The 16,611-nt window shown below is 48.8% G+C and overlaps 1 protein-coding gene across 1 annotated transcript in view; it reads left to right on the plus strand.

The window, feature by feature from the left end:
• Nucleotides 1–1,392: 1,392 nt before the first annotated feature.
• The window catches only part of LOC117558591 (phospholipid-transporting ATPase ABCA1-like), a gene marked incomplete at both ends in the record, with an annotated part of 30,377 nt that continues 15,158 nt past the window's right edge, over nt 1,393–16,611 (plus strand). The window contains 7 exon segments of the mRNA XM_034234853.1: nt 1,393–1,482; nt 2,204–2,444; nt 2,975–3,114; nt 4,725–4,841; nt 5,463–5,654; nt 10,921–11,126; nt 16,033–16,209. Coding sequence (XP_034090744.1) covers nt 1,393–1,482; nt 2,204–2,444; nt 2,975–3,114; nt 4,725–4,841; nt 5,463–5,654; nt 10,921–11,126; nt 16,033–16,209 — 1,163 coding nt within the window.

Consider the following 16,611-nt stretch of genomic DNA (forward strand, 5'->3'; position numbering starts at 1 on the left):
TGTTCAGGTGTATATCAGTATGTAGTGTCTCTACTTTAAAGAGTCCTCTCCTGCTGATGTTCAGGTGTATATCAGTATGTAGTGTCTCTGCTTTAAAGAGTCCTCTTCTGCTGATGTTCAGGTGTATATCAGTATGTAGTGTCTCTACTTTAAAGAGTCCTCTCCTGCTGATGTTCAGGTGTATATCAGTATGTAGTGTCTCTACTTTAAAGAGTCCTCTCCTGCTGATATTCAGGTGTATATCAGTATGTAGTGTCCCTACTTTAAAGAGTCCTGATGTTCAGGTGTATATCAGTATGTAGTGTCCCTACTTTAAAGAGTCCTGATGTTCAGGTGTATATCAGTATGTAGTGTCTCTACTTTAAAGAGTCCTGATGTTCAGGTGTATATCAGTATGTAGTGTCTCTACTTTAAAGAGTCCTCTCCTGCTGATGTTCAGGTGTATATCAGTATGTAGTGTCTCTACTTTAAAGAGTCCTCTCCTGCTGATGTTCAGGTGTAATCAGTATATAGTGTCTCTACTTTAAAGAGTCCTATCCTGATGCTGTTCAGGTGTATATCAGTATGTAGTGTCTCTACTTTAAAGAGTCCTCTCCTGCTGATGTTCAGGTGTATATCAGTATTAGTGTCTCTACTTTAAAGAGTCCTCTCCTGCTGATGTTCAGGTTGTATATCAGTATGTAATGTCTCTACTTTAAAGAGTCCTCTCCTGCTGATGTTCAGGTGTATTCAGTATGTAGTGTCTCTACTTTAAAGAGTCCTCTCCTGCTGATGTTCAGGTATTCAGTATGTAGTGTCTCTACTTTAAAGAGTCCTCTCCTGCTGATGATCAGGTATATCAGTATGTAGTGTCTCTACTTTAAAGAGTCCTCTCCTCTGAGGTTCAGGTGTATATCAGTGTAGTGTCTCTACTTTAAAGAGTCCTCTCCTCTGATGTTCAGGTGTATATCAGTATGTAGTGTCTCTACTTTAAAGAGTCCTCTCCTGCTGATATTCAGGTGTATATCAGTATGTAGTGTCTCTACTTTAAAGAGTCCTCTCCTGCTGATATTCAGGTGTATATCAGTGTGTAGTGTCTCTACTTTAAAGAGTCCTCTCCTGCTGATGTTCAGGTGTATATCAGTGTGTAGTGTGCTACTTTAAAGAGTCCTCTCCTGCTGATGTCAGGTGTATATCAGTATGTAGTGTCCCTACTTTAAAGAGTCCTCTCCTGCTGATGTGCAGGTGTATATCAGTATGTAGTGTCCCTACTTTAAAGAGTCCTCTCCTGCTGATGTTCAGGTGTATATCAGTATGTAGTGTCTCTACTTTAAAGAGTCCTCTCCTGCTGATGTTCAGGTGTATATCAGTATGTAATGTCTCTACTTTAAAGAGTCCTCTCCTGTTTCTCAGATGAGCGTTCGCACCGACCCAGAGGCCATCCGGCTCGTTGCCAGGGCAACAAACAAACTGCTGGACAGCCTGGGGGGCTTGGCTGTGGAGGTGAGACACCTGTCTGTCTTTCACAAAATTCTGACTTTTTTCTAAAAAGACGGACTTCTTTCTGCGGATTGATACGACCGCACAAAGTCCTTTTTCAGTGCGTAGTCACGTTACCCAGAATTAGCAACCTCCAAATCGACCAATCAGGATCGAGTATTCAGTTAAGCCGTGTAATAAATATTTGTATTTGACGAACTCTCCTTCGTGTTTCCTTGACCTCAGCACGTTTTCTCTCGAGGTCGAGGAGCAGAGGATGTCTGATAACCAGAGCAAAGTTCACACACACACACACACACACACACACACACATACACACACACACTCTGTTCCTGACTCAGCATCGACATAAAAACAAAACACTGCAATCGTGTGTGTGTGTGTGATGACACTGAGCAGGATGTGTGTGTGTGTGTGTGTGTGTGTGTGTGTGGTGTGTGTGTGTGTGTGTGTGTGATGACACTGAGCAGGATGTGTGTGTGTGTGTGTGTGTGTGTGTGTGTGTGTGTGTGTGTGTGTGTGTGTGTGTGTGTGCGTGTGTTTAAAGAGCTAATTATCTAAATTGTTTTTCTTTCTTCAGTTTATGAACTTTATTTTGAAATGCTTAATAAAAGGAAGTGTGAGGTTTTCAAATTAAAAGAGCTGGCTAGGGTTAGGAGTCGTGGGTGTGTTTTATAATAGGGTTAGGGTTATTAATATTAATGAATATATATATTCTCTCTAGTTGGCAGGCATGAAGTCGTGGCTGGACCTGCGCACCGAGCTGCTCTTCCTCCAGGTGAACGCCTCCTCCTCGCCCTCCGCTCTGTACCAGGCCGTCAGCAGGATCGTGTGTGGTCACCCTGAGGGGGGGGGGCTGCAGATCAAGAGCCTCAACTGGTACGAAGACAGCAACTACAAGGCTCTGTTCGGGAGCCACAACTCCAGCGAGGACCAGGAGGGGGCGCACTACGACAACTCCTCAAGTACTGCACTGCTTTACTCTATATACTCTATACTCTCTATATCAGCGGTTTTCAAAGTGTGAGGCTTCAGGGGTGGCGCAGCGTGCTTGTTCGCATCAAAGACGCTGACTCATTGTCCCACTAAAGTACAGGTGAGTGTAATAAGGAGCAAAAGCTGACGTTCAGTGTGTGGCCGGGAGCATATCAGGATGTATTTTTATTTTTTTAAACATATGTTTAAAACATAAAGATAAAAAAGTTATGGTTTAATGTTTTAAGGAGGTGACGCTACTCAGCCAATCAAATGGGTGCAGTCAGTGAGTCAGCACGATAGATTCAAACACAGAGACGAGAGGAACAGTCGGAGTCATTCCAAATGGCGTGCTCAAAAAAGAGAAAGGGAGACAGCGAAAACAGAGCGTTTAATGACATGTTCTCTTACTGGACCTCTTTGAAGTGCAATTGAATACCCCTGCATTATAGCAACAACACTACGGAACACTCCTTCCTCATTCTGAATTAAAACACAGTTTTAATGATGTGTGTTCCAGCGCCGTACTGCAACAGCCTGGTCCAGAGTCTGGACTCCAACCCGATGTCCCGGATGATCTGGACGGCTCTGAAGCCGCTGCTGATGGGGAAGATCCTGTACACGCCCGACACGCCGGCCACGCAGAGGGTCATCCACGAGGTGCTCCTGAGTCACTAAGTTAACCCTCATCCACGAGGTGCTCCTGAGTCACTAAGTTAACCCTAACCCTCATCCACGAGGTGCTCCTGAGTCACTAAGTTAACCCTCATCCACGAGGTGCTCCTGAGTCACTAAGTGAACCCTCATCCACGAGGTGCTCCTGAGTCACTAAGTGAACCCTAACCCTCATCCACGAGGTGCTCCTGAGTCACTAAGTTAACCCTCATCCACGAGGTGCTCCTGAGTCACTAAGTGAACCCTAACCCTCATCCACGAGGTGCTCCTGAGTCACTAAGTGAACCCTCATCCACGAGGTGCTCCTGAGTCACTAAGTGAACCCTAACCCTCATCCACGAGGTGCTCCTGAGTCACTAAGTTAACCCTCATCCACGAGGTGCTCCTGAGTCACTAAGTGAACCCTCATCCACGAGGTGCTCCTGAGTCACTAAGTTAACCCTAACCCTCATCCACGAGGTGCTCCTGATCACTAAGTTAACCCTCATCCACGAGGTGCTCCTGAGTCACTAAGTGAACCCTCATCCACGAGGTGCTCCTGAGTCACTAAGTGAACCCTCATCCACGAGGTGCTCCTGAGTCACTAAGCTAACCCTCATCCACGAGGTGCTCCTGAGTCACTAAGTTAACCCTAACCCTCATCCACGAGGTGCTCCTGAGTCACTAAGTGAACCCTCATCCACGAGGTTCTCCTGAGTCACTAAGTGAACCCTCATCTACGAGGTGCTCCTGAGTCACTAAGTTAACCCTAACCCTCATCCACGAGGTGCTCCTGAGTCACTAAGTGAACCCTCATCCACGAGGTGCTCCTGAGTCACTAAGTGAACCCTCATCCACGAGGTGCTCCTGAGTCACTAAGTGAACCCTCATCCACGAGGTGCTCCTGAGTCACTAAGTGAACCTACTCCCTCACCCTCATTCCACGAGGTGCTCCTGAGTCACTAAGTGAACTCTCATCCACGAGGTGCTCCTGAGTCACTAAGTGAACCCTCATCCACGAGGTGCTCCTGAGTCACTAAGTGAACCCTCATCCACGAGGTGCTCCTGAGTCACTAAGTGAACCCTCATCCACGAGGTGCTCCTGAGTCACTAAGTGAACCCTCATCCACGAGGTGCTCCTGAGTCACTAAGTGAACCCTCATCCACGAGGTGCTCCTGAGTCACTTTACTGAAGTGTACTCACTCAGGATAACACAAACGAGAAACCTTTAATAAACCACTGCACATCCAAAACAAACACGTCTGCCCGGCAACACAATAAACGGGTTAAACATCAACTCACCTGAAAATAAGAAGCATTTTAAACGTTTGACAGGAAGTGAAGTGGTGTCTGGTTTCTGTAAACTATTCCAGTCTGAATTAGAAACTGGAAACCGAGGAGAGCCTCAAACTGTGGACTAATAACAGGGGCTTTTATATTCTTAAATATCAGCTGTTTTGAATCCCAGAGCTGTGTGTAACTCGGGGTATTACCTGGGGAGAGGGTGTTGTTAAATTGTGTTTGGATTGATACTCCATTTGTCTCTTAAAGCGTTATAAATAAAGTTTTCTTTGTGTCTGAAAGCGTTATAAATAAAGTTGTCTTTGTGTCTCAGGTGAACCGGACCTTCCAGGAGCTCGGTGTGTTCAGGGACCTGGGCGGCATGTGGGATGAAATGAGACCCAAAGTGTGGCGCTTCATGGAGGACGGAGAGCAGATGGACGTCATCCGGGTAAACAAGAGTGTGTGTGTGTGTGTGTGTGTGTGTGTGTGTGTGTGTGTGTGTGTGTGTGTGTGTGTGTCAGCTTTAGGGCCAGATAACTGACTGACTGACTGACTGACTGACTGACTGACTGACGACTGACTGACTGACTGACGACTGACGACTGACTGACTGACTGACGACTGACGGACTGACTGACTGACTGACTGACTGACTGACGACTGTCTGACGACTGACTGACTGACTGACTGACTGACTGACTGACGACTGACTGACTGACTGACTGACTGACGACTGACTGACTGACTGACGACTGACTGACTGACTGACGACTGACTGACTGACGACTGACTGACTGACTGACGACTGTCTGACTGACTGACTGACGACTGTCTGACTGACTGACTGACGACTGACGACTGACTGACGACTGACTGACGACTGACTGACTGACGACTGACTGACTGACTGACGACTGACGACTGACTGACTGACTGACTGACTGACTGACGACTGACGACTGACTGACTGACGACTGACTGACTGACGAACTGACTGACTGACTGAGCTCCAAAGGGTCTCAGCTCCCCCCCCCCCCCCCCCCAGTATCTCACGGTGTTTTCTGTCCAGACTCTTCTGAAGAACAACGCCACGGCCCGGCTCTTCCACGCTCAGCTGAGCGGCACCGATTGGACGGTCTCGGACGTCTCTGACTTCCTGTCGAAGCAGGCGTCTGACCTCCGACCCCCCGGAGAGGTCACCTGGAGGAACGTCTTCAACGAGACGGACGAGGCCATCCGGAGCATCTCGCGCTTCATGGAGGTTATAAACACCCGTTCTGTTTTATTTGATTGACTTACTATTTGATCTGTTTATCATGTTGCTCTGTGGGAGGAGCCTCAGATCTTCATTGACATTTCTACACATGACAATAAAAGCCTTGAACATTAAGGGTCCCGTGTCACGGCCATTTCTACTGATCATAGTTCCATCGTTGAGGTCGACTAGAATAGATTCACATTGTTCAATGTTCCAAACTCTCATTGGTTTCTCAAACAGCATCTCTGTGTAGTCTGTAGTGTCTCTGTCCTGCACGGCTTGTGGGAGCTCCTGCCCCCCCCTCCCTGTGAGCCCACTGGCCGTCTGCGAGACTGCGAGACACAGCTAAACCCAGCCCGAACACACACCCGCAGCCTGGCTGGGAGTCTGTGTGTGCTCACACACCAAGTCACAGCCTCGCTGCGTCCCGCCGTCTCAGGGAGGAGAAAAGATTGAGTGTGTGTGTGTGAGGAAGTCTGCACCACGTAACGGCTCCGCGGATTGGTCCATTTGGGTATGGGCACGTCACTGTACCCAGGAAGAAAAAGAGAAACCCCCAGCGAGGCGTTCTGGGGCAGCACAGACAGGTCTTCTCTGTGTTAGAGCTTTACTCCCTGCAGGCTGCACTTTGAGGGTTTGAGGCTCTGCAGAGCGTTCACATGCAGAAGCTTCAGAACACCAGGGGACGGGTCAGAAGCTACAGAACACAAGGGGACGGGTCAGAAGCTACAGAACACCAGGGGACGGGTCAGAAGCTACAGAACACAAGGGGACGGGTCAGAAGCTACAGAACACAAGGGGACGGGTCAGAAGCTACAGAACACAAGGGGACGGGTCAGAAGCTACAGAACACCAGGGGACAGGTCAGAAGCTACAGAACACAAGGGGACGGGTCAGAAGCTACAGAACACAAGGGGACGGGTCAGAAGCTACAGAACACCAGGGGACGGGTCAGAAGCTACAGAACACAAGGGGACGGGTCAGAAGCTACAGAACACAAGGGGACGGGTCAGAAGCTACAGAACACCAGGGGACGGGTCAGAAGCTACAGAACACAAGGGGACGGGTCAGAAGCTACAGAACACAAGGGGACGGGTCAGAAGCTACAGAACAGAAGGGGACGGGTCAGAAGCTACAGAACACAAGGGGACGGGTCAGAAGCTATGGAACACAAGGGGACGGGTCAGAAGCTACAGAACACCAGGGGACGGGTCAGAAGCTACAGAACACAAGGGGACGGGTCAGAAGCTACAGAACACAAGGGGACGGGTCAGAAGCTACAGAACACAAGGGGACGGGTCAGAAGCTACGGAACACAAGGGGACGGGTCAGAAGCTACGGAACACAAGGGGACGGGTCAGAAGCTACAGAACACAAGGGGACGGGTCAGAAGCTACGGAACACAAGGGGACGGGTCAGAAGCTACGGAACACAAGGGGACGGGTCAGAAGCTACAGAACACAAGGGGACGGGTCAGAAGCTACAGAACACCAGGGGACGGGTCAGAAGCTACGGAACACAAGGGGACGGGTCAGAAGCTACGGAACACAAGGGGACGGGTCAGAAGCTACGGAACACCAGGGGACGGGTCAGAAGCTACAGAACACAAGGGGACGGGTCAGAAGCTACAGAACACAAGGGGACGGGTCAGAAGCTACAGAACACCAGGGGACGGGTCAGAAGCTACAGAACACAAGAGGACGGGTCAGAAGCTACAGAACACCAGGGGACGGGTCAGAAGCTACAGAACACAAGGGGACGGGTCAGAAGCTACAGAACACCAGGGGACGGGTCAGAAGCTACAGAACACAAGGGGACGGGTCAGAAGCTACAGAACACAAGGGGACGGGTCAGAAGCTACAGAACAGAAGGGGACGGGTCAGAAGCTACAGAACACAAGGGGACGGGTCAGAAGCTACGGAACACAAGGGGACGGGTCAGAAGCTACGGAACACAAGGGGACGGGTCAGAAGCTACGGAACACCAGGGGACGGGTCAGAAGCTACAGAACACAAGGGGACGGGTCAGAAGCTACAGAACACAAGGGGACGGGTCAGAAGCTACAGAACACAAGGGGACGGGTCAGAAGCTACAGAACACAAGGGGACGGGTCAGAAGCTACGGAACACAAGGGGACGGGTCAGAAGCTACGGAACACAAGGGGACGGGTCAGAAGCTACAGAACACAAGGGGACGGGTCAGAAGCTACGGAACACAAGGGGACGGGTCAGAAGCTACGGAACACAAGGGGACGGGTCAGAAGCTACAGAACACAAGGGGACGGGTCAGAAGCTACAGAACACCAGGGGACGGGTCAGAAGCTACAGAACACCAGGGGACGGGTCAGAAGCTACAGAACACAAGGGGACGGGTCAGAAGCTACAGAACACAAGGGGACGGGTCAGAAGCTACAGAACACAAGGGGACGGGTCAGAAGCTACAGAACACCAGGGGACGGGTCAGAAGCTACAGAACACCAGGGGACGGGTCAGAAGCTACAGAACACCAGGGGACGGGTCAGAAGCTACAGAACACCAGGGGACGGGTCAGAAGCTACAGAACACAAGGGGACGGGTCAGAAGCTACAGAACACAAGGGGACGGGTCAGAAGCTACAGAACACAAGGGGACGGGTCAGAAGCTACAGAACACCAGGGGACGGGTCAGAAGCTACAGAACACAAGGGGACGGGTCAGAAGCTACAGAACACCAGGGGACGGGTCAGAAGCTACAGAACACCAGGGGACGGGTTCAGAAGCTACAGAACACCAGGGGACGGGTCAGAAGCTACAGAACACAAGGGGACGGGTCAGAAGCTACAGAACACAAGGGGACGGGTCAGAAGCTACAGAACACAAGGGGACGGGTCAGAAGCTACAGAACACAAGGGGACGGGTCAAGAAGCTACAGAACACAAGGGGACGGGTCAGAAGCTACAGAACACCAGGGGCCGGGTCAGAAGCTACAGAACACAAGGGGACGGGTCAGAAGCTACAGAACACCAGGGGACGGGTCAGAAGCTACAGAACACAAGGGGACGGGTCAGAAGCTACAGAACACAAGGGGACGGGTCAGAAGCTACAGAACACAAGGGGACGGGTCAGAAGCTACAGAACACCAGGGGACGGGTCAGAAGCTACAGAACACAAGGGGACGGGTCAGAAGCTACAGAACACCAGGGGACGGGTCAGAAGCTACAGAACACCAGGGGACGGTCAGAAGTCAGGGGTGGAAAGCTACAGAACACAAGGGGACGGGTCAGAAGCTACAGAACACAAGGGGACGGGTCAGAAGCTACAGAACACAAGGGGACGGGTCAGAAGCTACAGAACACAAGGGGACGGGTCAGAAGCTACAGAACACAGGGGACGGGTCAGAAGCTACAGAACACAAGGGGACGGGTCAGAAGCTACAGAACACAAGGGGACGGGTCAGAAGCTACAGAACACAAGGGGACGGGTCAGAAGCTACAGAACACAAGGGGACGGGTCAGAAGCTACAGAACACCAAGGGGACGGGTCAGAAGCTACAGAACACCAGGGGACGGGTCAGAAGCTACAGAACACAAGGGGACGGGTCAGAAGCTACAGAACACAAGGGGACGGGTCAGAAGCTACAGAACACAAGGGGACGGGTCAGAAGCTACAGAACACAAGGGGACGAGTCAGAAGCTACAGAACACAAGGGGACGGGTCAGAAGCTACGGAACACAAGGGGACGGGTCAGAAGCTACGGAACACAAGGGGACGGGTCAGAAGCTACGGAACACAAGGGGACGGGTCAGAAGCTACGGAACACAAGGGGACGGGTCAGAAGCTACGGAACACCAGGGGACGGGTCAGAAGCTACGGAACACAAGGGGACGGGTCAGAAGCTACGGAACACAAGGGGACGGGTCAGAAGCTACGGAACACAAGGGGACGGGTCAGAAGCTACGGAACACAAGGGGACGGGTCAGAAGCTACAGAACACCAGGGGACGGGTCAGAAGCTACAGAACACAAGGGACGGGTTCAGAAGCTAACAGAACACCAGGGGACGGGTCAGAAGCTACAGAACACCAGGGGACGGGTCAGAAGCTACCAGAACACAAGGGGACGGGTCAGAAGCTACAGAACACCAGGGGACGGGTCAGAAGCTACAGAACACCAGGGACGGGTCAGAAGCTACAGAACACCAGGGGACGGGTCAGAAGCTACAGAACACCAGGGGACGGGTCAGAAGCTACAGAACACCAGGGACGGGTCAGAAGCTACAGACACAAGGGGACGGGTCAGAAGCTACAGAACACAAGGGGAGGCGGTCAGAAGCTACAGAACACAAGGGGACGGTCAGAAGCACAGAACACCAGGGGACGGGTCAGAAGCTACAGAACACAAGGGGACGGGTCAGAAGCTACAGAACACCAGGGGAGGGTCAGAAGCTACAGAACACAAGGGGACGGGTCAGAAGCTACAGAACACCAGGGACGGGTCAGCAGCTACAGAACAACACTGGGACGGCGTCAGACGCTACAGAACACCACGGGGACGGGTCAGAAGCTACAGAACACAAGGGGACGGGGGTCAGAAGCTACAGAACACCAGGAAGGGTCAGAAACAAGGGACGGGTCAGAAGCTACAGAACCACCAGGGGACGGGTCAGAAGCTACAGAACACCAGGGGACGGGTCAGAAGCTACAGAACACAAGGGACGGGTCAGAAGCTACAGCAGACCACCAGGGGACGGGTCAGAAGCTACAAGAACACCAGGGGACGGGTCAGAAGCTACAGGAACACAAGGGGACGGGTCAGAAGCTACAGGACAACCAAGGGACGGGTCAGACGCTACAGAACCACAAGGGGACGGTGTCAGAAGCTACAGATAACACAAGGGACGGGTCAGAAGCTACAGAACACAAGGGGACGGGTCAGAAGCTACAGACAACACCAGGGGACGGGTCAGAAGCTACAGAACACCAGGGGACGGATCAGAACCGGAGGAGCATGACGTGGGACCTTTAATGTTCACTGTTTTATTATCTGTATTTAGTATATGATGTTATGTTTGTTTTACCAAAAAAAGCCTGTAGTGTAACTGATATATAAATGTGAGAGGGCTGCTGTGATTGGAGGGTAAAGATCACCTGACCTGTGTGTGTGTGTGTCTGTCTGTCTGTCTGTCTGTCTGTCTGTCTGTCTGTCTGTCTGTCTGTCTGTCTGTCTGTCTGTCTGTCTGTCTGTCTGTCTGTCTGTCTGTCTGTCTGTCTGTCTGTCTGTGTGTGTGTGTCAGTGTGTGAACCTGGACAAGCTGGAGCCGGTCTCCACGGAGGAGCAGCTGGTGGACCGCTCCATGGTTCTTCTGGAGGACCGCAGGTTCTGGGCCGGCATCGTGTTCCCGGACCTCGAGCCCAACGCCACGGAGCTGCCCGACTCCATCAACTACAAGATCCGCATGGACATCGACAACGTGGAGAGGACCAACAAGATCAAAGACGCGTGAGGACACACACAGAGACACACACACACACACTCTCACTGATAAAAGTGTTCATACACCCTGGAGGTGTTTCTTTACAGTCGTTGTGGGGACCAACCTTCTTCTTGTGCCTCAAATCGACACCTAGTGGGCTGCAGAGGTACTGCCAATGAATTTCCTTACGGGGACAATAAAGTATATTGTATCGTATCAATGGGTGGAATACATTTAAAAGTGAATATTTCTACATATACAAATGTTTTTTGGGTAATTTACAAAATAAAATGAGTCCATAAAGACATCTTGGACGTCTCACATTATATATAATATGTATAATGTGATCAGAACGAAGTCAAAGGGTTCTTGAGTTGCTTCAGATTTCCTTTTCGATAACCCTTATTCACTTATTTTTATATATTGTTTTGCAACAGTGCCATTTAAATCTACTCCACACTGTCATTCACTCATTTACCTAACAGTTTGCTTTGTTTGCATCGGTTAGTTATGGGCTGGCCGATCAAAGGACACCAACGTCAATGATATTTGTTCATCTGTACATTAATATGGGATATTCAATAGAAGTACACAAGGTCTTTCACTGTTGATCTGAGACTCTCTTCACACAGAGGGGACACATGTCTCTTCTCCATCAACATGTGTCCCCTCTTCTACATCAACATGTGTCCCCTCTTCTACATCAACATCTGTCTCCTCTTCTTCATGTCTCTTCTACATCAACATGTGTCCCCTCTTCTACATCAACATCTGTCCCCTCTTCTACATCAACATCTGTCCCCTCTTCTTCATGTCTCTTCTACATCAACATGTGTCCCCTCTTCTACATCAACATCTGTCCCCTCTTCTTCATGTCTCTTCTACATCAACATCTGTCCCTCTTCTTCATGTCTCTTCTACATCAACATCTGTCCCCTCTTCTTCATGTCTCTTCTACATCAACATCTGTCCCCTCTTCTTCATGTCTCTTCTACATCAACAGTGTCCCCTCTTCTTCATGTTCTCTTCTACATCAAACATCTTCCTCTTCTTCATGTCTCTTCTACATCAACATCTGTCCCTCTTCTCCATTCTCTCTACATCACATCTGTCCCTCTTCTTCATGTCTCTTCTACAATCAACATGTGTCCCTCTCTTCTTCATGTCTCTTCTACATCAACATGTGTCCCCTCTTCTTCATGTCTCTTCTACATCAGCATGTGTCCCCTCTTCGTCATGTCCTCTTCTACAAATCAACATGTGTCCCCTCTTCTTCAGTCTCTTCTACATCAACATGGGTGTCCCCTCTTCTGTCTCTTATCATAGTCCTCTTCTACATCAACATGTGTCCTCCGTCTTCTTCATGTCTCTTCATACATCAACAATCTGTCCCCTCTTCTCCATGTCTCTTTCTACATCAACATGTGTCCCCTCTTCTTCATGTCTCTTCTACATCAACATTGTGTCCCCTCTTCTTCATGTCTCTTCTTAATCAACACGTGTCCTCTCTTCTTCATGTCTCTTCTACATCAACATCTGTCCCCCTCTTCTTCATGTCTCTTCTACATCAACATGTGTCCCCTCTTCTTCATGTCTCTTCTACATCAACATGTGTCCCCTCTTCTTCATGTCTCTTCTACATCAACATGTGTCCCCTCTTCTTCATGTCTCTTCTACATCAACATGTGTCCCCTCTTCTTCATGTCTCTTCTACATCAACATGTGTCCCCCTCTTCTTCATGTCTCTTCTACATCAACATGTGTCCCCTCTTCTTCATGTCTCTTCTACATCAACATGTGTCCCCTCTTCTTCATGTCTCTTCTACATCAACATGTGTCCCCTCTTCTTCATGTCTCTTCTACATCAACATGTGTCCCCTCTTCTTCATGTCTCTTCTACATCAACATGTGTCCCCTCTTCTTCATGTCTCTTCTACATCAACATGTGTCCCCTCTTCTTCATGTCTCTTCTTCTACATCAACATGTGTCCCCTCTTCTTCATGTCTCTTCTACATCAACATGTGTCCCCTCTTCTTCATGTCTCTTCTACATCAACACGTGTCCCCTCTTCTTCATGTCTCTTCTACATCAACATGTGTCCCCTCTTCTTCATGTCTCTTCTACATCAACATGTGTCCCCTCTTCTTCATGTCTCTTCTACATCAACATGTGTCCACTCTCTTCATGTCTCTTCTACATCATGTGTCCCCTCTTCTCCATGTCTCTTCTTCATCAACATGTGTCCCCTCTTCTTCATGTCTCTTCTACATCAACATGTGTCCCCTCTTCTTCATGTCTCTTCTACATCAACATGTGTCCCCTCTTCTTCATGTCTCTTCTACATCAACATGTGTCCCCTCTTCTTCATGTCTCTTCTTCTCTTCATCAACATGTGTCCCCTCTTCTTCATGTCTCTTCTACATCAACATGTGTCCCCTCTTCTTCATGCTCTTCTATCAACATGTGTCCCCTCTTCTTCATGTCTCTTTCTATCAACATGTGTCCCCTCTTCTTCATGTCTCTTCTACATCAACATGTGTCCCCTCTTCTTCAATGTCTCTTCTACATCAACATGTGTCCCCTCTTCTTCATGTCTCTTCTCTTCTACATCAACATGTGTCCCCTCTTCTTCATGTCTCTTCTACATCAACATGTGTCCCCTCTTCTTCATGTCTCTTCTACATCAACATGTGTCCCCTCTTCTTCATGTCTCTTCTACATCAAACATGTGTCCCCTCTTCTTCATGTCTCTTCTTACATCAACATGTGTCCCCTCTCTTCATGTCTCTTCTACATCAACATGTGTCCCCTCTTCTTCATGTCTCTTCTTACATCAACATGTGTCCCCTCTTCTTCATGTCTCTTCTTCATCAACATGTGTCCCCCTCTTTCTTCATGTCTCTCTTCTTACCATCAACATGTGTCCCCTCTTCTTCATGTCTCTTCTACATCAACATGTGTCCCCTCTTCTTCATGTCTCTTCTACATCAACATGTGTCCCCTCTTCTTCATGTCTCTTCTACATCAACATGTGTCCCCTCTTCTTCATGTCTCTTCTTACATCACATGTGGTCTCCTCTTCTTCATGTCTCTTCTACATCAACATGTGTCCCCTCTTCTTCATGTCTCTTCTACATCAACATGTGTCCCCTCTTCTCTCATGTCTCTTCTACATCAACATGTGTCCCCTCTTCTTCATGTCTCTTCTACATCAACATGTGTCCCCCTCTTCTTCATGTCTCTTCTACATCAACACTGTGTCCCCTCTTCTTCATGTCTCTTCTACATCAACACGTGTCCCCTTCTTCTTCATGTCTCTCTTCTACATCAACATGTTGTCCCCTCTTCTTCATGTCTCTTCTCATCAACACTGTGTCCCCTCTTCTTCATGTCTCTTCTACATCAACATGTGTCCCCTCTTCTTCATGTCTCTTCTACATCACCATGTGTCCCTCTTCTTCATGTCTCTTCTACATCAACATGTGTCCCCTCGTCTTCATGTCTCTTCTACATCAACATGTGTCCCCCTCTTCTTCATGTCTCTTCTACATCAACATGTGTCCCCTCTTCTTTCATGTCTCTTCTTCGTCAACATGTGTCCCCTCTTCTTCATGTCTTTTCTTCATCAACATGTGTCCCCTCTTCTTCATGTCTCTTCTACATCAACATGTGTCCCCTCTTCTTCATGTCTCTTCTACATCAACATGTGTCCCCTCTTCTTCATGTCTCTTCTTCATCAACATGTGTCCCCTCTTCTTCATGTCTCTTCTACATCAACATGTGTCCCCTCTTCTTCATGTCTCTTCTACATCAACATGTGTCCCCTCTTCTTCATGTCTCTTCTACATCAACATGTGTCCCCTCTTCTTCAATGTCTCTTCTACATCAACATGTGTCCCCTCTTCTTCATGTCTCTTCTTACATCAACATGTGTCCCCTCTTCTTCATGTCTCTTCTACATCAACATGTGTCCCCTCTTCTTCATGTCTCTTCTTACATCAACATGTGTCCCCTCTTCTTCATGTCTCTTCTTACTCAACATGTGTCCCCTCTTCTTCATGTCTCTTCTACATCAACATGTGTCCCCTCTCTCATTTTCTTCACTTCTTCATGTCTCTTCTACATCAACATGTGTCCCCTCTTCTTCATGTCTCTTCTACATCAACATGTGTCCCCTCTTCTTCATGTCTCTTCTACAATCAACATGTGTCCCCTCTTCTTCATGTCTCTTCTATCATCAACATGTGTCCCCTCTTCTTCATGTCTCTTCTACATCAACATGTGTCCCCTCTTCTTCATGTCTCTTCTACATCAACATGTGTCCCCTCTTCTTCATGTCTCTTCTACATCAACATGTGTCCCCTCTTCTTCATGTCTCTTCTACATCAACATGTGTCCCCTCTTCTTCATGTCTCTTCTACATCAACATGTGTCCCCTCTTCTTCATGTCTCTTCTACATCAACATGTGTCCCCTCTTCTTCATGTCTCTTCTACATCAACATGTGTCCCCCTCTTCTTCATGTCTCTTCTACATCAACATGTGTCCTCTCTTCTTCATGTCTCTTCTACATCAACATGTGTCCCCTCTGTGGAAAGAGACTCTGAAAGTTTCAGGAACAAAGATTCTCTCTCTTTTTGATCCATTTCTATAAAAACCTGTCTGAAAATGAGCTGATCAGATTTTGGCCACTTGATGATGTCATAACGATGTTTTGTCTTGTGTAACCATTAGCCAATCAGCAACCACTTTGGAAACAGGGCTGAAACAGAGGGGATTATGGGTAATGCTACAATGATCTGTTTGGTGTTTCAGCCAATCAGAGACAGGCTCTGGATGTATCTGAGCCCTTGGATATATTGATGAGAAACAGGATAATAGGGGACCTTTAAAGTTACTTTATCATGACTGCTGTCCTCGTGATGCCTTCAGGTACTGGGACCCCGGCCCCCGTGCAGACCCCTTCGAGGACATGCGGTACATCTGGGGCGGCTTCACGTACCTGCAGGACGTCATCGAGCAGGCCATCGTCCGAACGCTGACCGGCACCAAGGAGAAGACCGGCGTCTACATCCAGCAGATGCCCTACCCCTGCTACGTGGACGACATGTGAGGAAACCCCACACGACACAGCCACGCTGTTAAAGGGAGAGGGAACAACATTAAGGGCAGTGTTGGGGTAACGTACAAAGTGTTAGAGTAATCAGATTACAGTTGTGTGTAACGCGTTGTTGCTTCAGCAGTAATCACACTTACTAAGCTGATAGGATGGCACTCGTTACTTTCATCTGACTAACGGGAGGACAGAACAATAAACCAAACGTCTCTTTTCTCTGGCGCTGCACTCAGAGTTCATGGATGAGGAGACGCAGCAGTCTCATAGCAGAGAGAAACAGGCGAGGCAAACATCGTGGAGGAAATGTCGCCCGTTTCATTATTACTTCCATGGTTTCCCCGGTAGAATCGCAGTCTTTCCCAAAACATGTTGAGCAAGAAATAGGTAACGGGCGG

This window comes from Gymnodraco acuticeps, unplaced genomic scaffold (genome assembly GCF_902827175.1).
Source record: "Gymnodraco acuticeps unplaced genomic scaffold, fGymAcu1.1, whole genome shotgun sequence".
NCBI classification, from domain to species: Eukaryota; Metazoa; Chordata; class Actinopteri; order Perciformes; family Bathydraconidae; genus Gymnodraco; species Gymnodraco acuticeps.